Here is a 24,646-nt window from a genome sequence, read left to right as displayed (position 1 = left end):
GTGTCTTGCACTGACAGAGGGAGGTAGGTAAAAGGTGCGCACCGTTGGCTTCCATCGATACCAGTTTCGTAACTGAAGGAACTACCACCGTAAAAAAAAAATTGACTTTTGGCTACTTTTGATTTTCAAGTGCTCATTAACCCTTGTAAAGGACAAGAGTGACTGCCGGTTACATTGATTAGCCCAGGCATCTACTTCAAAAGGTATTGAAACCCCTGATACCTTTCATTCCTAACTGCATTCTTTATTATTTTTCAGGAGGGAATGAAAATTCTTTCACCACTTCTTATTTCCAGACTACTTACCTTCTTTTATCCAGTACCTGGTTTAAGCAAAACAGATGTCTATATTACTGCAGTGGGTCTTTTACTTGTTGTAATGACTGAAGTGATACTTCATGCTCCAAACTTTTTTGCACATACAAGATATGGTTTACAATTGAGAGTTGCTGCTGGTTCACTTGTCTATAGAAAGGTTGGTGCATAATCTTACATGTACAGTGTACCAGCTAAGGGTTTGCATAAATTTATGTAGTTGAAAGATCTTAGCATGGAATATGTTCTCAACGTGTGTATGACTCTGAAAGAATCCACTGTCAGACCTGTGAACTGACAGTGCATTTGTGGGAAGTTAGGACTTTCTTTTGTTGGATGGACTACATAACATGTAGTTTAACAGCTTAATGTGCAAACTAAAAGCCCTTGGAGAGAAAAGGAACAATATAGTATTGGTACATCTCTACTAGCATTGACAATAAGGGTGTTGAAACTGCTGTCATCATGTCAGCTGCATGCTTGTTGATCTCCCACAGTATCATCTCCATTTCCCTATCTTCAATGCAATGCAACATATGGCCCATTGTCCAGGTGTAAACACTAAAACCCAGTTTGAAGAATTTTGCAAGTAGCATGATACCTTTCAAATCCCAGAAAGGTAAAGAGTACTCACTCTTGAGAAGGAGATTGAATTGCCAAAGTTGGCCTGGATGCAAATTTAAAGAACTTGGTGGGAAGTTAGTCATTATAAAAAGATGAGAGATTATTTCATCTGAAGATTGTTAATTTTGTCGCTTTAAGCCTTGTAGTGACAATAAAAGTGGGATCATCTGACTTTGACTATTCAAGAACGCCCTTTTTAATGAAGCCACATGTAATTTAGGCAAAGTCACTGTCAAGCCAATGTGGCATGCAGCCTTTTCATGCCAAAATGAGCATGCATGTTTTATTTATTTATTTATTTATTTTTTTTGGGGGGGGGGGGGGGACATGGAATCCAGCAGGGCTTGCTTGTATGTGGCCATGCAATGTTTGCTCATCTTTGCACGCTATTTTAGTGAATCGTTATGGATTCATTGAGCCCCACCCATCCTGTCCCCAGACTACACGTACTTGGTCTTCCACTGGACGAGGTGCCACTTAGCAGCTGGCGACCGTGCGGTACCTGGATCACAACAGGCCCCTTCTCATGAACTTTTAATTCTCCAGTTCCCAAGCTCAGCAATTGGCGATGACTTTAAATAGCTAATGGTGGATCATGGCTTGATGCAGGCCTCCCTATATATCACATTAATTTAATTTGTTTATGTTTCAGGCAATGCGTCTGAGCCAGGCTGCTTTATCCGAAACGACAACTGGTCATATAGTGAATCTTATGACCAGCGACATACAGATATTGGAAATGGTATGTGACTATGGGTAGTTTGAAGATCTACCAAGAACTGCATTTGAAGGAAATAGATAGCTGTCAAATGAACATATGATTTTACTCTGTCTAATGCCAGGCGATTTTATTTGTCAATGGAGGCCACTTCAAAGTTGAAGTAACAACTTCTGCATCTACGTAAAACCAGCAACACCCACAATTCCTCTATTCGCTCTGACAAAGGGCTAACGCTCAAAACGGCAGCTTTCCAAATCGTTCACAGTGGTAATTTGACCTTTATCAACATGTTCGATAAAACCAAATTAATTTTCCTGTTTCAATCTCAGCAACACAGTTTCTTTAGAAACTAGAAATTTCTTTACTTGAAAACACACATGCCCCTTTAACCCTTTCCATCTTAAGAGTTGTGACAGGTCAGCGTTTTCACCAGGCACGTAGTGTCGGGAATAAAGCAGTGTTCTGTATATCATCCATCTTGTGTGTGTTTTACCTTTGTTTGCGGTAACATTTCGTGGTGTCAGAATCGGGATGGAACACCTGAAACCTCTGAGCCTCTCCTATTGAGTGTGGCGGGAAATAAAGTCCAAACATGATGACCCTGGAAAATGTCCTGGGATCTCTACAAAGTTGCGGGCGGACTCGATCAAAAAGAGGAAAAGATTCAAGTCGCCACACTGCTTCATGCCCTAGGAAAAGAATGTGTGGAGTTTTTTTTAAAATTTTGTTTGGACTTTGAGGGAGATTGGGATAAAATTGAGGGCATAGAAGAGAAGTTCAACGCTCATTGTGCTCCGTTTGTGCTGGGCCGCATCGAACGAAAACAAAACAAAGGAGAAACAGTTGACAAATTTTGTAGCAACTTAAAAACTCTAGCTAAGAACTGCGACTTTGGTGATAAAGAAGATTCGGGGATTACCTCTATATCCATGCTGGGCCTCAAAGATCAACATTCAAAAGAAAGGCTGATGGAGAGAGAACAGAGTTTAGAGAAAACGTTGCAAGCTGTTCGTTTTGCCGAAACAAGCAAAGAGCACATGAAGAGCTTAAGAGAAAAGAACAGCAGAGTTGAGAAAGTGGATGCAGTGGGCGGAAAAGGTCAGAAGACTCAATGAGGAATGCCTTGTGGGAATTGTGGTATTCGGCATGCACCAGCTTCGTATCCTGGTGCAGGGAGACGCTGTTACAAGTGCAGGAAAAAGAACCATTTTTTCAAGGATGTGTCGCAGCCCAGATGGCCAAAAGAAGCAGGTAAATACTCTTGATGATTGTGACTCGGCTGATCCAGCAGCAATAAAAATCCTATTGAGGGTACTCCTGAATGAACCAGCTGATTGGGGGAGCAGTCTTGTTTGTGTTGAAAAGCTGGATGGGTCTATTTGTGTGAGCTTGGATCCGAAAGATCTTAATGTGGCCATTAAAAGAGAACACTACCCCATTACCGTTAGTCGATGACATTACAGCAAATTGTGCATTAGCCACAGTGTTTTCAACTTTGGGTGCAGAAAAGACATTCTACCAAATCCAGTTAGATGAAGAGAGCAGTAAACTTGTGACATTTAAGACCCCTTTTGGAAGGTATCGATACTTGAGGATGCCAAAGGGAATGAAATCTGCACCAGTGGTTTATCAACAGAGAATGGAGCAAGTCTTTGATGGCCTACCAGGTTTGAAGGTCATTATGGATGACATAATCAAACATGGCCACAACACGGCAAACATGACACGCAGTTTAGGGCTGTTTTGCAGCGTTCTCTACTGTAGACAGAAGTCTACAGCAGAACAAAGTGAATTTCCATGGCCATGTGGTCTCCAAAGATGGTTTGAAGACAGACCCGGAAAAAGTCAGAGCTATAGTCGAGATGCCCAGCCCGACAGACAAGGTTGGTGTCCAAAGGCTGTTAGAATGGTCAACTATGTCAGTAAGTTTATTCCAAACATGTCAGACCTCACCACACCGTTGAGACAGTTACTACATCAGGATGTTCTGTGGCACTGGGAAGAGCAGCAGGAAACCAGTTTTAAAGCAATCAAAGAATCGCTTACCCTTGCTCCAGTGTTAGGATATTGTGATGCACAGGAAGCGTTGACGTTGCAAGTTGATGCTAGTTCAACTGGTCTTGGTGCTGCATTGATTCAGGGAAACCAACCAGTAGCTTATGCCTCAAAGGCGTTTACACCTACACAGCAAAAGTATGCTCAGATCGAAAAAGAACTTTTGGCTGTGGTAATTGGTTTTGCCAAATTTGCAGAGTATATTGTGGGCCGTGATGTTACAGTTGAATCGGATCATAAGCGTTTGGAGGCTATTATGAAGAGGTCTTTACACGTAGCACCCTTGCGCCTGCGACGGATGCTGGTCCCACTCCAATGCTTCCCAGGAATCACTGTAGTGTACAAGCGTGGGGAAAGCCTACACTAACATGTAGCGGATGCTTTATCAGGAGCCCTTTAGAAGAGTATCTGACAAATGCTGAGCAGTTAGACATCATCTTAGTAGAGCATGTTATCCCAGACCAATTAACAGTTGGCCAAGTTCGTTGAAGCAACCTGGTTGGCCAGATTCCAGAGGTCAAGGCCCCCTCAATTTACAGGAGTTCTGGAATCACAGAGGTGAATTATCGGTAGCACATGGGCTTATCATAAAGGGGCAAAAGATCATTGTCCCTATATACATCAGCTTTTTAGCTGCTCTTTTTTATTGACCTACAAGACAAATAAAGTATGTATGTATGTATGAGATGGTTGAGAAACTTCATGAGGGACACCTTGGAATCAACAAGACAATAGCGAGAGTACATGAAGTGTTATTCTGTCCTGGGATGACAGCGGATCTGACAGAGAAGATTAAGAACTGTTCAGTATGTTTAGAAAACAGAGCAAGTCAGCAGCCTGAACCACTGAGGTCACACAAGATCCCACCATTGCCCTGGGCTAAGGTTGGCACAGACATCCTACACAAGAATAGTCGAAACTACCTTGTTACTATTGATTATTACTTCCTTCCATGACCAGCACTGGGGTAATTACTGCACTCAGGTCTCAGTTTGCAAGGTATGGTGTGCCCTCAGTCAGTGGTAGTTTCGGACAATGGTCTATGTTACAGTTCTGCAGAGTTTAAAAAGTTTTCGGAGGACTGGGGTTTTCATCATGTCACGTCGAGTCCAGGGTACCCCCAGTCAAATGGTCAGTTGGAGAGTCAATGCTTGAGAAAGCTGACGTCGCATACAAAGCCATTCTTTTGTATTGGAATACTCCTTTGGAGGATTTCAACTTGTCACCCTCGCAAATGTTAATGGGAAGGCGTTTGAGAACCTAAATTCCAATGACCAGAGAAATGTTAAAGCCCCAACTGTACGGTCCTGAAGAAGTCTTGCCTAAGCTAACAGAAAGGCAAAGAAAGCAGAAGCTGCAGCATGACAAAACAGCGAAGGAACTGCCACCACTGATGAATGACGAGTTTGTAAGAGTTCGAGAAGACAACAAGTGGAAGCCTGCTAAAGTTACAGACATTCTTCCGATTGAAACAGGTTGAAACAGAGCGGGAAGAGTACCGAAGGAAATCGTCGCTATTTGCTAAGAACTGGAGAGCCCAAGACATCAGAGTTTGCATGCTCTGAGCCCCATCTGCTGAAGACCTAACAGACGCTGAAGTTGAGTTGTCTGGTGCAGGGGCCTTGCAGAATCCTGGGTCAACACCAGTCAAAATGTCTATGGCTACTACCAAACGGTCCAGTAGGACAGTTAGAGAACCTCCAAGGTTCAAAGACTATGTAAAGTTTTAGCCACAGTGGAACAGTTTTGTAACCTGTCACAAAGTCTTGTGTTCAAATTAGAGACAGAAGCACTACTCCAGTAGTCACGTCTGGAGTTTTGCATTGCCAGTGTTCGTTAATTCTGTAATTTTTTCAGTTGTGTTTCCTTTGTTTGCTTGCATTTCTTTCGCTTAAAAAAAAGGGAGATTTAACGTGTATTTTGTTTCAATTATTTTGGAGATATGGAGCAAAATTGTAATGTGGTTGGACCTCGATCCATTCCCTCGATCATTCACTATTTTCAGGAAAATAAGCGTTTCAAAATAATCACTCTCTTTGGCTTTTATGTTTGTGTGGATCGTAAGCAGCTGCTTTATCACTAATATCAGGCATTTCTCCTGTTTTATGCGGAAAATATCGTAATTATGCGGAGGATGCGGATTTTAGGGAATGACGCGAATCCGCATTGCTGCATCCTGTCAGATGCCATATCAGAAGTAGAGCCTTCGAGCTTGTAATTTGCACGTCGTGGGTTCAACTCCACAAGACAAAATAAAAAGTAATTTACCTCAAGACAAGATATGGTACAGTGTACAGCATGTAATTAGGGATAGTCATATACAGTAGTAGAATGATAAAGTTTAGGAAGTGCTTACCAAAAAGGATTTATTTAATTTTATTGCGCAAACTGGACCTGTACGTACAAATATAATGCTGTAATCTCCTTCTGAGAACAGCTGCTTGCAATTTTAGGATATGAATTTGTTCGAACTTCAATGAATGTGTTTTCTTCTTGAACTTCAATGTTTACGTTTTGGATATGTTTCTGTCAGGCAGTAAAGTTTGCACATTACATCTGGATAGCACCATTAGCAATAACTGTGGTAGCAGTCCTCTGTTGGAATGAAATTGGACTGGCTGCTCTTCCTGGAGTTCTTCTCTTTGTACTTCTTGTACCATTTCAAGGATTCATCGGCAGATATTTTGCCAGACTAAGGTAAAAGTGTAAAGGTGGATTGCAGTTATCATTGTTTAGTCCATGAGGCGAAACAAACAAGCTACGATGCGAGTCAGGCGCGCAACATATTGAATATACCTCATCCCTTAATCCATGAGCCGGAACAAACACAGAACAAGTGCACAACACATGAAATAATTCCATGAGGCAAAACAAACAAGCTACGACGCGAATTAAGCGCGCAACACATGAAATATACAGTACCTCGTTCTTTAATCTGTAAGACTATTGTAATCGGCTTTGCTAAAGAGCTCCTGTCAGCCTACTGAGAGTGTTAATAAATTCTCCCACATTTCTAGGTGACTTCCCTATTAGGATTAAGGCACATGGAGCATGTTAAATCTAAAATTCACGCATATTCCAGAAGTGCTTTCAATACAATGTATGCGATTGTGTATTTCTGTAATTCTTGTCTTTTAGAACCAAGATTGCCGTTTTATCTGATCAGCGTATTAAAGTGATGAATGAAATAATCTCAGGTATGAGAGTTATCAAGATGTACACATGGGAAAGACCCTTTGCCAAACTAGTGGCTGAATTACGAAGGTTGGTTGGAGAAATTGTTCAAAATTTAATAATAACTTTTTGTCCAAAATGCTAAGGACTACTTGGCATATTTGACAAAGATTTTAAGAGTAATTGTTGCTAGTTTTATCTAATAGTGCAGCTTCAAAATCTTGATAACCAATTATTTCTGTTCTCTTTTGATATATGCGTTCACTCAAATTCCAATAACGTGAGCACAAAATTTGGCACGGCACTGTTAAATACCCCAGCACCATATGATAAGGCATGATAGATCTTTGATTAGAACCAACAGAAGGCACCATTGCTAGAAATTCTAGGAGTGCCAAGCAGGACTACATGTGGTATGAAGGTTGCTCTGTATGCCAATCCTTGGTACTGTACAGTTTGCTTTGTTTAAGGGAATCAACACTTACCGGCAATAAACGCAGCACATTTGATTGAATTACAGGGTGTCGTGAACATGTTCAAAAAATTGGCTGACTAATTCACAATTATTCGTGGAGGTTCCCTGGAAGAGACCTTTTCAATGTGTAATTTGTATCAACTTTTAATAATATATTTTTATTCCTTTTAATTAGGCGAGAAACAAAAACAATTAAGTTATCAGCTTTCTTCCGTGCTATCCATGGGGCACTCTATCTTTGTGCTTTATCCATTGTCAACTTGCTGGTTTTTGCTACATATACGATGACTGGCCAAATTCTTACTGCTGAAAAGTTGTTTTTTGTCTTGGGACTATTTATGAGTGTCAGATCTTGCTTCACCTCTTTTTTCAACATGGGTGTAATGTATGTGAAAGAGGCCTCTGTTTCAGAAAAGCGATTACAGGTGAGGGACGTTTTTACGTACATGTAAGGGTTTATGTTTTGGATTAGTGCCCTTTCGGGCAGTTTCTATGGGGAAATATCTGAAGTAAAATATATCCTGGAATAAAAGTGATTTTTTTTGTGTGGAGAAGTATTAATAGTTTGATTTCTCTTAACACTGTCAAAGCAGGCATTTAAGGTTACCACCAAAGTCTTGTGAACAATGTTTTAAGCAACATCTCGGTTGAAGAGGTCCATGCAAAAATGGGGAATTGAGCGGTCTGGGAGTCCACAACACAAAGCTTAGATTAGCTTGAAAGGCTTCCGGCCTACATTGCAGCAATACTGCAAAAATAAAGAATACGGCCAGAAGTCATGCTACAGTATTTTCCAGGTGCTGCATATTTTTCTTGTGCTCGTGCTTGTGTCACTACGGGAAACTATCCTTTAAGGTACTCAATGTTCTCGACTTGAAGTTGATGTTGCTCGTTTTCTAGAGAAAAGATCAAGTGAAATGTGGCTGAAAATCAACAGCGTTGTGGATCTGACCACATTGCATCCTTTGCAACCCCCAAATCGATGAAATTCATCAGTACAGAATGGCAACCTGCCCGGTGTTTTTCTTGTTTAGAGGTTCTTAGAACTGGAAGAAAAGGATGCACGCTCATCTGCTGAATTACAGAGCATGGACAGTGAAATGGTTGCCCCACAGATGCAGTTAACTGACATTACAGCATACTGGGATCAGGTAAAATGACAATTTTTTTGTTGTGTGCGGCAGTAATTTCTATATCTAATAAGATTTACATTGGCTCCATTCTTTCAAAAGCACAGCTTTTAAAAGGGGGGGGGGGGGGGTCTTATTTCTAAAGAAATTGTGATGCTGCGTCTGTACGTGGCGAAGTGGAAAACAGAAATGGGTTTCTCAAAGTTCTCAAAACTGAGTTCATATGGCAAACCGACCACCGGTAAATGAATTCGAAAGCTGGCGTTTCGAGCGCTCGAAACGTCACCTTTTGAATTTCTTCAAAGCAGTCAATTTACCATCTTAACTCAATTGCTTGCTTAGTGGTTATCATCTGAACTTTCTACCTTTGTGACCTTATGTGGACTGAATCGTTCTCATTGTGAATCAGGGGTTCTTCTTCAAGTATTTATCCTAATCAAACTTGCCTCTGCATCTGGCCGTGGCACTGTGCCCTGAAATGATTGGTGTACCCAATAACGTCGAACTGTGCCTCTTGTGTTAATGTTGTTTTAAAAGGAAGGTGAGCAAATGTGTTGATTCTTTCAGACTCTAAGCCCAACACTTAAGAATGTCACCTTGGAAGCGAAACCGGTATGTTACGTTTGATTTTAAAAAGAAAGAATTTGAAATAAGAGCTTTTACATTCGAACTGTTCATTTGCTCAGAGGACTCTGTGTTCTTTTAGTGACTGAATACCATTGATAATGCTCTTTTCTAATGAGCATTTCAACAAGAAATGTATGTGTCCTCATTCGGTCAATTTTTAGCGTTTGGCTGTTGCTCAATTAAGCAAAAATGATGATACAATACAATACAATACATACTTAATTGACCGCTCCCCATAGAGGCTTTTCAGGGCCAATGAAACAATCAACGAAACAACAGAACACAACAACAACAACTGTTAAGAATCCCAACTGGCCGGAGGCAAACCAGTTGGCTATTTACAAGTGCAGCTGGGAATTTGAACCAGACACTACCAGGATCAAATTCGACGAGTGGTCAGAGCGGGTCTTGAACCCGGGATCTCCGGATCTCAAGGCAGGCGCCCTAACCACTGGGCCACACTGCCTCCTGATCAATAGGGGAACTTAACTGCCACAAGGCAGTACCCACAAAAGGAATTGCAAAGGTCCATGTTTGGTCTAAATGGAGGTAGTGGTTGTTTCTGGAATTTAAATGGTCGATTATAGTCGAGCATGCCAGTTTTGTTACCTTTTGTTTTGCATAGAATCGTTGTGATTAGTGTTTTTAAGAACAACAGCATCTAAGTCTTCAAATTCTTCTTTAAAAAAAGAACAGGAATGAATCATTTCCCCCATAGTATAGAGAATGTGGACATGATTTTGGTGTAGAAAAATTCGTCTTTTGGTTGGTCCACCTTGAAAATGGCATCGGACAAAGCTCAAACTCATGCAGTCATATAGGTTAGGAAGCAACTGCGCCACATCTTCTGTTGGCCGACTACTAGCAGGTAATTAAGTCTCACATGTGTTGTATGGTGGTGCAGCTATTTCGCAAATCAAAGTTACGAACAGATACAACTTTTTCAGGGTGAGCTGCATATTGTAATTGGGCCAGTTGGCGCAGGAAAGGTAATACTTTTCTCATTCCATTTTTGTGACGGTCACCATTTTTATTTGTTAAGTTTTTCTTAGTTGTGTAGTTCAGGTGTAAGTTCCTGGTCAATGAACTACGGCCGTAAATAGGCGTCTCTCTCCGCCTTGGGATTCGTGTGAGAGAGATGTAGTTATAGTATTTTCAGTCCACTTTACAGTAGAAGCTCTTCTATGATTGGTTAGATTTCGGTCCAATAGCCCAATTTTGATATATTGAAATTCAGTCCTAAAAAATAGGCATCATCTCGAGGCTCTGGGGAATAAACTCATACAAATCCTTTATTCCCCAGAGCCTCGGGATGATGCCTTTCGTTTAGGACTGAATTTGGAATTTGAATTTGAATGATAAAACCTATGTACTTGACTTTCCTAGCATGAAGTAAGTATTCTATCTGTTCTTGATACCCTGCTTTATTTCAGGCTTTTGCTCTAGTCCTGTATGCTAGACATGTTCTACTCGAACCTCGCTGAAGTTCGAAAAAGTGTCAACTTGAAATAACCGATATAAATAACCTGAAAGAATTCGGTCTTAGTTCGATTAGTAACACGGGAACGTTATGCAGACCAAGTTCGACATTTGCGTGCAACGAGTACACACAAGATAGATCATTAATACATCTAGTTGTCGCCAGTAATTAGCAGTCACTCGTTATGGCCAAAGAAATAAGCAATAAAGATGAGTAAATACTGAATGCCGTGGTGACACGTTAGTTTATGTTTAAAATACAAAAGAAAAAACATTTTCATTTAAATGCACATTTACCAAAAATCTGGATGATATTCACAAGACAATGTGTGTTAGCCTGGAAAGCAGGCGTATTGTGGTGGGCGAGCGATGAATAATCCAAGGAATTGATAATCGACCACCATCTTGGATCACAAGCTTACAGAGGATTGGGGCGTCTCCTTGGTGCGCTTACAAAATGGCCGCAGAACGCGATCTATCGTAGATCGCACCACCGGGAACGCCTGCTCTGCAGGCTAATTGTGTGTCATAGTGAGTGAACTGATTGCCGGTCCCTTTACTTGGTGAGCTAATCCATTTCACTTTCCAATGAATTGTTTTCCTCACAGTCCTCATTATTAATGGCTATTCTCGGAGAATTGCCAGTTTTTGACGGCGACAGGAAGGTTTTTGGAAAAATAGGCTATGCATCCCAACAACCTTGGATATTTTCTGGAACAGTAAAAGAAAATATTGTTTTCGGTGAAGAATTCGCCCAGGATCGCTATCTCAAAGTCATTGAAGCATGTGCGTTACAAAAGGTTGGTAATAGTTATTATTTGATTTGTTTAAATTTACTGTGCTTACTGTAAAGTAAAGTAAGTAAAGTAAAGTAAAGTAAAGTAAAGTAAAGTAAAGTAAAGTGAAGTGAAGTGAAGTGAAGTGAAGTGAAGTGAAGTGAAGTGAAGTGAAGTGAAGTGAAGTGAAGTGAAGTGAAGTGAAGTGAAGTGAAGTGAAGTGAAGTGAAGTGAAGTGAAGTGAAGTGAAGTGAAGTGAAGTGAAGTGAAGTGAAGTGAAGTGAAGTGAAGTGAAGTGAAGTGAAGTGAAGTGAAGTGAAGTGAAGTGAAAAAGTGAAGTGAAGTGAAGTGAAGTGAAGTGAAGTGAAGTGAAGTAAAGTAAAGTACCATATTTAACGTCAATAACTCGTAACAGTAATTCAACTGACAAACCTGAGGTCGACGGTGCGCTCATTTTACTCCCCCCTCTCCATCAGTGGTCCGTTTTACGGGTATTTAAAGCTACTTCAGCTACACTGAAATGAAGAAAAAGAAACAAGGATGCGAGATCCGGGAATCGAACTCGGGACCTCTTGCACCAAGGCCGTGCCATTCTTGCTCCCCCAGTGCAGGCTCTAACTCTCAAGCCACTTTCCCACCCACCCGCCTTACAGAAATCAAAACACGAAGTAAAAAGATTGAGCTCCTTGTTGCACACGTTCTCTCACAATTAGCACTCATAAAATGTATTCTGTTTATGATTTAATTAGTTTGTTAAAAAAGCTGACCCAGTTGTTCAAACGATGGATAGCGCTCACCGCCGGATAAAACACTACCCAGTGGATAAGTCAAACGTAGTGAAACAAATTGCACTACCAAATGGATAATGATTTACCCAGTGGATAGCGTTTATCCACCTTTGAAACAACTGAGGCCAGGAGTGTCTTCCAGTCGGACATACCTAGTGTAAAGCGAGTTTGAATTTAATGTTTTGGGATAGCATACAAGACATTCTTTGGAGAAATTTGATACATAAGGCCACAGATTTTATGGCAATCACGACGAAATTCAATTTGTAATTGTAGTCACAACTCTCGTTGTCTTTGTTTCTGAAGCCTACCGGTGTATGGGCGTTAATAATAATTGAGAATTGCCATTTATGTTGGAACTTTAACTATCTGATATCGGGCGTATCGAATAACTTCGAAGCTCATAGAATAACTCATACAGCAACGATGTATGGTAAGACTCATCTGAGCTAATTACGCATTCTTCAAAGACATTCCTTGAAACTGTGTTATGACAGGACCTGCAGCTTTTTCACAGTGGGGATTCTACTTTGGTTGGGGAAAGAGGCGTAGTACTTAGTGGTGGACAAAAAGCCCGTATCAGCCTGGCGAGGTTTGTTGGAGTAACTGGAATGTCTAATTGATTTTTCCGTAACTTTTAAGTATTTTCAGTTATATTACTGGCTCAAAGTATTGGAAAGTTTAGGGAAAATATCCTTGGCAAATACCGGCGCACTCACTTCTATTTTTTTAAAAGTACGCTGTCAAATCTCTTATATTCCTGAAGATTGTTAAGGGTTGGAACGCACAGATGTTTACATGGGAAAACCCTTGTGTACGTGTAAGTATGAGTGGGTACGATATTTATTTCTTGTTTCGTCTTAGAGCTGTTTATCACAATGCAGACATTTATCTTCTGGATGATCCTTTAAGTGCTGTAGATACACACGTGGGACGTGAACTCTTTGACAAGTAAGTTGTGAAACAGGTTGCACTCGCCCTGAGGTCGAAGTCATGCAAGTTTAAGACAAAATAAATTTAAAGAAAAAAAGCTATAATATTGACTTTATTGTTAATTACCTTGTCATTTGGTAAATCTTTGTTTCCAGTAAGGTAAAGAAGGCTTCTAAGAGACCTAAACCACTGCACTTGTATAACCAGATTGTTTGGATTCCCTCTGACCCACGCAGCATTCATTTTGACAACCTCAGCTACCTTAGTTATTAATATGTACTTATTGACTGATTGGGAGGGCCAAATATTTTCCTGTCCGGCCCGACCTAAACTCAGTCAATAAGCATTTTATCATATGGGCTCTACACTATTTCTGAGCACTCAGAAGATGAAGTTAGGACAAAATAAAAAAACAAAAATATACACAGAAAATTTGTCTAATACGTTGTTTGCATTTGCTTTTCTGGCTGTAAATTACTTGGATGTTAAAAGCGACGAAATCCGCTAAAATTGCATCGCACGGAGCAGCACGTGTTCCTAGTAGGGTCGTACGGCTTTTTCTGGCCCTGCTCGCGCTAATGCGTACGGCCCTCATACGGGGATTTTCCCAATAGCTTTGCAATAAAAGCGCGCGCGGGGCCTTACGGGCCATATGATAATTACCTTCAATAAACTTTGAACCATTAATGATCTATTCTACTCTTCTTGTGTCATAAATTCTAAGAAACACAGACTGTTCGCGGCCGAAACTTTTACACGTACCAGAAGCAAGAGGTGAAGGAAATCGCGACTACTGTAACTGTCATTCATTCTGTTTGCAGATGCATTCTAGGGTTACTGAAGGAAAAGATCTGTGTTTTGGTAACTCATCAACTGCAATTTCTCAAAGATGCAACGTCAATTCTTTGCCTTAAGGAAGTTAGTAAAATTACATCATCCTTAATGTAAATGTGATTGTTGAACCGCAGCTAAAATGCAGCTTTGACTACTTGAGCAGTTTTATTAGAAAAATTTCAGTAGCTTCAGTGGATAGGGTTGACATGGAATCAGTATAACATATGGAAAAAAAAGTGTTGATTGCAGCAAAAATGTAGCAAAATGGAGGAAATGTTCGGTTTTTAAGTGCTGTTGAGACAGTGTATCGCATTTGTTAACCAGAATATCATCTCAGTTGATTTGTTATCTTAAAGGGGCTATGTCACGCTATTTTAGGGTGTTTAGAGGAAATCTTTAGTTAATCTCGGGTTAAAAACTCGAAAATGGAAGTGTGGAATTCCTTTCCTGATGAAATTATTGTTACATCACAAACAATATGATTCTGAGCAAAAACGACCCTTATCCAGGCGATTTGCCATAAACTTGAAAAATGTCGGGCCGACAGTTTTTTCAAGATTACCCAAATGCAATCCGATTTAATCTTGTCCATTTATATCCATCTGTGCTTCTCTATCCTATTGCTGTATTTCTTTTATGTTGTTGAACAGTTTTAAGTGGTTATTGCAATGTTTTATTCTACTTTTTGGGAATTTTGAGTGTCACGAAACTACATCATTTTGCGTGACATAGCCCTTTTAATCGGTTGCAAAGAAGCTTAATTAATTAAACGGTTTTCAGTTTAAATGGCTTAAACGGCTTTCAGCAGGTGCCCACGAGTAGGAGCTTGCCTCTCCCTTACAAACCCTATCAGTCAACCTTTGCGCGTATCTTTCTATTTTTAGAAGGCCACGAGTTCTTCGGCTCTGGACGCACTGTTTAGAATGGCCAATCACAATAAAGTTATTGTCAAACGAAGACAAAAATAGCAAAAGCAATGTCAATGCAAATCGTGCAAATTGATGTAAATGTGAGTGTCCTATTGGCCAAAAATGTTTTCTTTTGTTTATGTGCTAATGAGACTCACTAGCCTCGCTCTCAAGCAACGTTTGTTTTGTATTTTGTCCATGCAAACGAGGCTAGTGAGGCTAATTAGCACATAAACAAAGAATATTTTTTTGGCCGCCATTTATGCATTCGGTCTATTGAAGTGTCATATCTAAAAATAAAAGATACGCGAAAATTAAAGGTTAGCTCGATTTCCGCCGCTCACTCGAGTTCTGTTATCCTCTCCGAGAAGAGACGCCTGGACGCGTGAGCGACTGATTGTGTTTGTGACGTAAATTCAAAATATAATTTATGAGAAGTTAATAGTTTGAGGGGAAATGGCATTGGAGATCCAAAACATTTCTTTTAACAAAACAGTAATTATATAACAAAGTTTCCAGATGATGCGAGCTAGAGTTTGGGGTTAAATGATCAATGCGAGTTTGAATTTTATCGGCGAATCATCAACAAAATCTTCGACCTCAGCTCTAAGTCGACCTCATCGGCCCCTCGTTCTGCCACCAATAAACTCAGCAATAATTTCAATTGATCTTGAGGATTTTACTTGCTCTTACATTAGCGAAGTCTGAGGAGAAATTGTAATGCAGCAATGGATTTGAAAGCCGTATTTGCTCCTGGCGCCAACTGCAAAATTAGTGAAATTTCCGAACTCAGGCGGTAGAAAACGATACAATACCATTCTCCAGCTTCTCGAACATTTTTCCTTATCGAAATCTTGGATGTTTCCCACCTTAAAAGCACTGTAAAGCTCGAACAGGGCGGGTCAAAGAATGCCTTCGCAGCCACACTTTGAACTGAAAATTGTAATTTATGCCTGCTCGATTTGTGCAGGCGAGCTTCATATTAGAGAGCTTTAGATTCTAGTACGAGATCGACTACGAGTACGAGATTTTCTCATAAGACAACAGTGAGCGCGCGCAAACCATCGTCATTTTGGCGGTAAAAACTTGATGCCGTCGTCATTTTAGTACGAGGTTTTGCGAAAATGTCGTCGAATCAAAACAAGTCAACAACACGGTTACCGTAGCAGTTTTGGCTTTTTTTGTTGAGCAAAAAGGCTCAGTTTCCAGCAATAAGAATAACTGAGCAACCTATACTGCTATCAAAGAGTAAGATTAAGCGGACGGGTTATAAATTTCCGTAGTATTTTCGCTAAAACGGGCAGTCAAAACTCGTACTCGTCCTCGTCGTAGAATCTAAAGGTCCCTATTAGCTCACCTCACGCGTCCAGCCGTGATTTCGGGAGTGAGTGCTGACACGGGTTGGTAATCGAGCCTAGCGCAAAGGTTGACTCAAGGATATAGTGCATGTTAGCGAGGCTTCTATTCATGAGCTCCTACTTTCAGGCGTTCACAAGCTGAAATGGTTTTCAGCTTTCTTTGCAAGTACTTAAATGCTTCATTAACTGCGATGACCTTTTGCCAAAAAAACCCAAAGCTCCAGTACGACTGTTACAAATTCTTCATCGTGTATTGTATTACACTGATAAAATTATCGATGAAATGATATATGAAATGGATCATATATGATCTGCGGATATGAAATCATAACTGCGAGGATCATAGCTTCACTTGATGATAAAATTATGCCACAGAAGTGGGATTAAACAATGCTGCGCAGTCGACTTGTTTTTAACCATTCGCTTGAAGCGATCAGAAAGGTTGTGCGCACCATTTCCCAGATCCTGAATTAAACTTTTGGGAAATTGTTTTACCCAAACGTGTTGATTAAAACATTTAGATTCAATTTTTCCCTTTCCTTTCGGGACGCTTTGATTGCCTGAAACAGAACAGTGTAAACGTAGTTACTGGAATAGAATAACTATTGTACTCTCAAACTTTCCGACAAGTCAAGTGTTTACTGTAAATTGACCTCCTTCTTCTGGACAGGGCTCGTGCGTCGACCAAGGTTCGCTTACAGAGTTATCACGTGTTGATGTTCAATCTCTAATGGCCCTTCCAGAATCTGATTCCGATAGCACAATTGAAGCTGATGATATAGAAATGGTGGGAAAAAGTCAAGAGGCAAATTCAAGTCCAACAGCAGCTGTTAATTCTGTGGTATGAGGTTTTTGTTTTGTAATTCAAAATCTGTAGTTTGAAGTACAAAAATACATACTTCAATGCATAATTAAGCAATAGAGGACGTTTTCCGTGTTTTCATAGCCTCATCTAAACACGAGAGGGATTTGGGAGAATTCTCGACAGTTATGCAAACCCGAGACGAAGTCGACGGTTTGCATAACTGTTGAGAATTTTCCCAACTTCCCCTAGATGAGATAAGATAATTCGACAAATGAAGGTAAATGCTGGTTTTTTTTTTACTTCTTGATTGAAACAGATTTTGTTGATACACGCTCATATTTCCTACCAGGCGATCAAAACGCGCGTCTAACCACATATAACCAATCAAAATTCGTGTGACGTCACAGCCGTGTTTCCATACTCTCATCTAAACACAGCTATTGACCAATGAGAGTGCGCGTACTATTCTTATTATTTTATAATTATGTTTAAAACATAGGGAGATCTGGGACTCCCATGCTGAATTTTTAAGGCGTTCTCAAATGCAGAGAAACTGTCCATCATTTCTCAAGATTAATCAAGAAACAATTTGTCTGGGTCAAAAAAAGAACATCGAACCAAGACAGAGGAATTATACCTCCTAATTCAGTTTTTTTTTCCATTACGTACAAGAAGAACAATGCCTGCGTTGCTGTATGAAATTGTTTCCCAACGTAAATGTTTGCTAATTTTCAACCAGGAGTCAACAAGTAAGCAACCAGCTGAGAAAGAAGATCGCTTTACTGGAACAGTTACTAGGAAAGTGTACTTTGATTACTGGAAAGCTGGTGCTGGCATTACAAAGATCTTGCTTTTGATTATTATTTTCCTGTCCGTTCAGGTTAGTGTCTGGATAAACTAAGTGAATTGTTACTTTAAGCACAACAAATGCCAAATTGTGTCTTAAACTGTTAGGAGCTTGAAGCACTTTGTCAGTTTCAATTGGCTTCCATTTCGTTTGCAAGGCGTTAAGTTTAAAGATGTTTTTAAACAAGTTTTGTGGCCCTTTTCTTTCTAAATGTCCTGAGTTCGCTTCCCCAAATAAGTAACATCTAGACTTCTGCTCAATTAGTTTTATAGGGAAAAACTTGTCTTAACGATTTTCGGCATTGTCATATTGTCAAGCAAATCGAGAGCAGCAGAGTTTCTCAAAAATGTCGCCCATTCAGTAAAATCGACCATTTCTCTTGAGTGTGAAAATGTATCACCTTAAAGGTCCCTGATAAGTTCCTTTTGGGCTATGTAAAGTTTGAAACTCGCCATGTAATTGTTAAGCAATAAAAGTCAACTTGTTAACTCAACTCAAATTGTTAAGCAATAAAACTCAACTTTTGGTTATCCATCACCTTCAGCCCTTTTTCTCTCGTTATTTGAGATAATAAACAAATTCAAATTATTAGTCCCGTGATCTTGAACTGTCCTTGAAATTCCGGTCTTCAAACTGCGTACTTTAAAGTTGTATTTAGGCCAATCCCCAGAAGCATCGCACTTACAGTGTTAATTTTACTTTTGATTTGACACGTTAACTGATTTACTTTTCAAGGCATCAATCATGACTTCAGATTGGTGGCTTGCTCACTGGTAAGTTATGTTCATTGTTCTTTTTTTTTTTTGTATTTGCAAGGAGGACAGAACCCCTTTTGTGTAGGTACCTCGTTTTCATGTTCTACTAGACTGCTTGGTTCAATTCGGCATCGGACAAGAACGTCGACCAGTCATTTCAACGTTTTCACACTAGAAGACGAACAAATCGTCCGTCTTGACGGACAAATCGTCCTATGGTCTTCTCGACGAGCAATTGCGCTAGTGTTGTCCGGACAAACTGTATAAGTTTGAGCGCGTGAAGACCGGCACTAGCTATGGCTTGCTACCTTGCGTTTGGCCGGCGTCAACCTTCGTTCCTCGTGCTATATTGAAAACTTCCCATTTAAACACCGCAATTTATTGGAGGGTAGATGTCGTAAAAATGGCTTCATTAAGCCATCGCTTACATCACTAGTTCCGTTTTCCCGCAGTAATTAATTTGTCGATGTGTTCGTCTAACGTGGCACCGATGGCTCAGTTGGTTGAGTATCGGGCTACCATGCGGGAGGTCGTGAGTTTGACTCCGACCGGACCAACACTCAGGGTCTTAAAATAACTGAGGAGAAAGTGCTGCGTTTGTAATTACATCCGCAAATGGTTAGACTTTCAAGTCTTCTGGGATAAGAATCTGGCGCAGTTGATCAATCGCAAGCAGAGGTTATAATAAGAACATCCAACGCTGGGCTACAGAGAATCGAATGACCCTGAATCTTAACAAAGACCTGGGAGATGATTCTTAGAGGGAAGACCAAAAAGCCCCTCCCAGAACCTTTACCGGATATCAAAAGAAAGAACGAACTTAAACTATTAGGGACGACATTTAACGAGCATCCATGTAACGTTAAAGCTCCCACACGGTAGACGAAAAGAGTAGGGCATGTAGTTCCCGGTGTTGTGGTCTAGGCTTTCCTTCAGCGATGTGGTCGGCGTAATCTTGGCGTAATCTTCTGTAGGAACTACTGATCGCTGAGACCAAAACAGACAGTAGTCAAATTGAAGGAGTCCAAGTGCTGAAACTGGTAAACGTGAATTTATGTCGGACTTAGGTCAACTTGTTTGTCTGGATGGACAAATCGTCTTTTAAAAACCGTTTTCCTAAACGGAAGAATTTCAGAGGACTAAGTCGTCTAAAAATTTGTTTGTCCCGTTTTCACATCAGACGATTTGTTTATCTTCTAGTTCGAAAACGGCCACTTTCATCAATGACGGCCGATTTGTCATTAATTTATGATTATGTTTATTCAAGAGACTATGAGACTATTTTCTGTTTTTTGTCTCAATTGCCAAACAACAAGGTTCGCACATGGTAAATTACCAATCGTAGTTTGCCTAACAATCAGTGCTTTTACTCTTACCTGGAACTTCTCCATTCTCTTGGGGGAGGGTTACGGACTCTAAAAGAAAATTAATAATGTGTGTAAAAGCTGCATATTATAGCTTGTAAGAAAATCGTAAAGCGAAAGCTCGTAAGCTCAGAACAAATAAATCTCACCTTCGCTTTCGCGTTCTTGTCGTCTCTGTTCTTTACTCGAGGATTCCTCGCTGCTTTCAGTTCCTTTCCTTCTCTGAAACTGAAATAACTTTTCTCGAACGCTCATTACGCACAGGATGACAAAACACACTGATAAATTAAAGCCGATCACATCTTCAAATTTCGATTTAGGATTTCACTGGATCATGCGACGGTGAGAAACGTCTTCGCAAGTTTCCTCACAATGACATCTGATCCTCTGACCATGGACCGCGCGGCCATGGGGACGAAACTAAAAATAACTGACAGCGTGGCACGAGGCGTAAAATAGATTGAAAAAGATTATCATAGGGCACGGGGATGTGTTCTCTCACCTGATAGTCTCTTGGTTTATTAGATCTACAAGCCACATTTTGGTTTATTTAAGATAATCTTCTGAATATAGTCATGGCAGTGAGACTAGAACGTATTAGAAAAAACAAATTTCAAAAAGTATTTTATTCGGCTGCTATTTGTAAAAAGGGCCCATGGTCTTTTGATAAAATTCACCCCGTTTAAATCGGTTGATTTGTTTATGTTATAGTTTGCTGCTTACTATTATTCCGCGAAAATTGTTACGTTTGCTGTCGTCTGCTGCATGTACAGCGTGTACTATCATAATCGAGTTTTATTTGCACGCGGGAGGTTGCTAAGCACGAAGAAAGCGTAAGAGTCGCACGAGGCGATAGCCAAGTGCAACTATAACTCGATAGTACACGCTGAACCGTTCATTATTTGTTTTATAACATAACCAAAATATCTTGTAATAGCTTGTGAAATCCTTTGTCTTCTTTGAATGCCTCTAGCCATCTTTTCACTTTGGCTTGCAAATCACTTTGCCATTGGTTCGGGTAAAGCACCCGCTAACGGGTTAAAACTTTTTTCTCATAACGCTGCCAAGAAATTTCAGCGGCAGACTGATCGGTTATTATTGGAGTTTGAGGAAAAAGGATTTTTTTTCTCTTCGCAGTGTTTTCGTCATAACCATTCACCCGTAGGCAAATGGTAACTGACCAATCAGAGCGCGCGCTTTACTTTTGTTATGTTACAATCTATTGTTGTGTTTGCTGTTGGTGGGAATCTACTTTTCAGAAATTTCGCGGATTCCTTTATCACTGTTAATATTAATTTTTGAAACACATTGAAACTTATACCCCATCTAATAATGGCAAAGCTAGTCGAGTCGGATGGTTCTTCAGTTTCCTGAAACAATCAAATGTGCCATGGGTTTCGTGTTGTTGTCACTGAACTTTGTTATACCGTCTCTTTAATATTCTAGGCTAATTAACTGATTAACTTTAGTTTCCATTCGCTTTTGTATTTCCAGGGCAGATATTGAGGATGAGCATGCTGCGCTGGCGAAAAACCATTCAAATTACAACCTTGACCTCTCTCATAGGAGGAAGCGATACATTGGCATTTATGGTGCACTTGTGGTCAGCTCATTCCTTTTGGCATTTGCAGCTGCAGGGTTTTTTCTTTATATCGCCATATGTGCTTCACGAAATCTTCACAACTTTATGTTTGAGAACCTTCTGGGAGCGACCATCTACTTCTTTGATCATAACCCAGTTGGTACGTGACCGAAGTCGTTTGTCGTTGTTCTAACCGTAACCCGTCCCGTAACCCTAAGCTGCCCGGGGGCTCAGTTGGTTGAGCAGTGGACTTTCGTGAGGCAGATCTCGGGCTCAAAACCTCGATCGGACCAACACTCAGGGTATTAAATAACCGAGGAGAAAGTGCAGGTTTTGTTATTTCATCTGCAATTGGTTAGACTTCTTTTTAGGTAAGGACAATAAACCGTAGGCTCCCTCTCACAGCCCTTCCTGTTAACCCACACTGTGGGACGTTAAAGAAGCCACACACTTTTCGTGAATAGTAGGGGGAAAGACCCCGGGTGTTGGTGGTCTATCGTTCAGAAAATGGGCCCTTTGCATGAAACTGTCACATGATGTAAAATCTGCCCAGCTGGATGGCAAGCTACGCACTGGGACATCCAAAACAAAGAAAAGTCACACTTGGCTGGTTGAAATCGCTTTGTTTTGGAGGCTGTTGCATTCTTTTGCCATCCAGCATGGCGGATTTTGTACCGTGTGACAGTATCATTCAAAGAACCCATTGTAACTGCCACGAGTGCCGTACATAAATGCACGACTATTAGGCCCTTAGGGGAGATTTTACTTTATTTCAGTTGTAGCCGGTAGGCGTTAGCTCATCGGCCTGGCTTTGAAAGCAAATCAGGCGAAACAGAAATCCAGTTTATCGGGGCTGAACTAATGCTAGTGCATTTAGTCTGGAAGGCAGGAAACTTTTCATAATCTTTGATCATTATTTTTAAAAAAATTTCATTCCTTGCATTTGAAGTTCGAGTTTTCATTAATGTCTCTTCAAGCTGTTTCAGGTTCTCAACGGAATAAGCCAAAAGTAGTTTACAATGAAATTTTCAAAGCATGGTTTGTCCAATTAAATGGAACACACATTTTAAACAAAATGTATCTGCAGAACGTTGTTAGGAGTTCATGGATGGCCAGCCATTTTTGAAGCCCCATCAGTAAAAAGTCGCTTCTTCATTTTCCAGGAAGGGTGTTGAACAGATTCTCAAAGGATATTGGTCAAATGGACAACCTGTTGCCGTACACATTTTATGAGTATTGTCGGGTAGGTTTGTTTATTATCTTTCAATCCGTTAATCATCACAGACAATACACCTATTCCAAAATGGCCGCCATTTTCGTATTCGTTTAATTGCTTGCAAATTAGCCCTTTTTGCCTCGTTCTTAAAATTAAAGTTCAATGGAGTATTTAACCTCAAACGAGGCAAGCAGGGCTAATTTGCAAGCAAACAAAAAAATACTAAAATGGTAGCCGTTTTTGAATGAGGTGTATAAATGAATAGTCGTACCAATTCGTCACGCTTAACCTGTGATCAGGCGTACTTTTGTTTAGACAGCCTTTTCGCGCCCTGTCTAAAGAAAAGTACGCCTGATCGCAGGTTACGTCGCGCCATCCGTTAGTTTACAGTCAGTTAACTGTCAATCGCCGTCTGTTGGCCGATTTGACACAATCCACCCATATCCTTTCAAATGAAAAATTGTTGAATGAGATTGCATTTTGATTTCGTTAGCTCGATATTTCATATTAATGAGCCAATCATTTGTCGTTTTGCCAATCGATTTGGCTAAACGTCGTTCTCCTGAAATCACTACCATCATCGTTTCCACCACTACCACCACCACATCATCATCATCATCATCATCATCATTATCGTTATCATCCAACTTTTTGCTGTCATGCATGGCCCACTCACGTCTTTTACTTCAATTCAATTAATATTTAGTTTCACATAACAGCTCAGGGTATTTTGGTTTTGATTTTGAGGTCATGAGATCATCTGAGTCATTTAAATATACAAACCTGGCCTTCATCAGTTTCAGAGGCATAGTGCGGAAGACTGACAGCAAGTTGACAATCAGACCCACTTTATTTTGATGCTAATCCGGTTTGGAGATTTATGAATTTAGCTTAAAAGGTTACAATCCATTAGACAAATTTCGATATAGTTAAAACCCAGTCCTAAGCAAACGGCGTAATCTCTAGGCTCCGGGGAATAAACTCTTACAAATTCTTATATTTTATTCCCCAGAGCCTCGAGATGATACCTTTTATTCAGGATTGAATTTTAATATATCGAAATTGGTCTCTCAACGTTTTGGACACTTTTGTCTATAGTGTATTTATCGGGGGCGATACAAGCATCGCAAGAGTTCTTTTGTATGCTCATTTGATTTGCCTATTATTATTGTGATAATTATTGTTAACTTAGATAAGTCGAGTTGCAATACTTTGAAATTAAAAAGTACAACTACTGTTGGGTTCCAAAAATTGCACTCTGATACAAAGCTGCAAACTAAAGGAGCGACACTGTTGTCCCAAGCGTCCAAACAACAGCGTTGATTGTATCGCCAGTTGTTAGATATATTCTAGAACCACCTCCACGCAATGCAACAACAACAACAACTAAAGGTACTATACCTTGTCTTTCAATTTCAGCTCATGCTCATGGCCTTCGCGGTTTTGTTATTGAATGTGGTAGCAATGCCCTACCTTCTTGCAGCCGCCATCCCTATTGTAGGGATGTTCCTGTTTATACGACATTACTATTTGAAGACTTCAAGAGAAATCAAACGCCTTGAAGCAATGAGTAAGTTATAGCCCCACAAAATGGAAAAAATGATAGGGTAAAGATGGATGGGTTTAATTTCCTGATCACTTCCATCCATATTTGCTCTCTCATCATTCATCATTAATTTTTTTTTCTTTATGCCATGTTCTTAGGTTTTTTCGGCTTTACTGTAAGAACTCGTCAGGAACAACACACCGACAAGGGAATTTCCATATTCTTAATGCAACGGCCTCTGTTTATTCCCCTTATCCTTAAAAAGAATTTGAGTGTATTTGGCTCTTTAATTCCTCATTTCAACATCTCCTTGTTCTTTTCCGCTTTTTTTCAAA

General features: G+C 40.2%; 1 protein-coding gene across 3 annotated transcripts in view; it reads left to right on the top strand.

The window, feature by feature from the left end:
- LOC137999955 (ATP-binding cassette sub-family C member 4-like) overlaps window positions 1–24,646 on the top strand; it is an 87,222-nt gene that overhangs the window by 54,118 nt on the left and 8,458 nt on the right. The window contains exons 5-22 of one of the 3 annotated variants that reach the window (XM_068845994.1): window positions 259–474; window positions 1,591–1,680; window positions 6,248–6,411; window positions 6,853–6,978; window positions 7,539–7,788; window positions 8,398–8,514; window positions 9,061–9,105; window positions 10,068–10,109; window positions 11,208–11,399; window positions 12,661–12,755; window positions 13,028–13,114; window positions 13,918–14,014; window positions 16,867–17,037; window positions 17,741–17,881; window positions 18,584–18,621; window positions 21,462–21,709; window positions 22,713–22,792; window positions 24,185–24,335. The exons of 1 other annotated variant lie outside the window; for it this stretch is intronic. In XM_068845994.1, the coding sequence (XP_068702095.1) occupies window positions 259–474; window positions 1,591–1,680; window positions 6,248–6,411; window positions 6,853–6,978; window positions 7,539–7,788; window positions 8,398–8,514; window positions 9,061–9,105; window positions 10,068–10,109; window positions 11,208–11,399; window positions 12,661–12,755; window positions 13,028–13,114; window positions 13,918–14,014; window positions 16,867–17,037; window positions 17,741–17,881; window positions 18,584–18,621; window positions 21,462–21,709; window positions 22,713–22,792; window positions 24,185–24,335 (2,350 nt within the window). The remainder of the gene's footprint in view (window positions 1–258; window positions 475–1,590; window positions 1,681–6,247; window positions 6,412–6,852; window positions 6,979–7,538; window positions 7,789–8,397; window positions 8,515–9,060; window positions 9,106–10,067; window positions 10,110–11,207; window positions 11,400–12,660; window positions 12,756–13,027; window positions 13,115–13,917; window positions 14,015–16,866; window positions 17,038–17,740; window positions 17,882–18,583; window positions 18,622–21,461; window positions 21,710–22,712; window positions 22,793–24,184; window positions 24,336–24,646) is intronic. One more of the 3 variants, XM_068845997.1, reaches the window with a different exon arrangement.

Source organism: Montipora foliosa, chromosome 4 (genome assembly GCF_036669935.1).
Source record: "Montipora foliosa isolate CH-2021 chromosome 4, ASM3666993v2, whole genome shotgun sequence".
Taxonomy (NCBI): domain Eukaryota; kingdom Metazoa; phylum Cnidaria; class Anthozoa; order Scleractinia; family Acroporidae; genus Montipora; species Montipora foliosa.
Note: the sequence above shows the minus strand (reverse complement) of the source record. Positions and strands in the feature narration are given on the sequence as shown.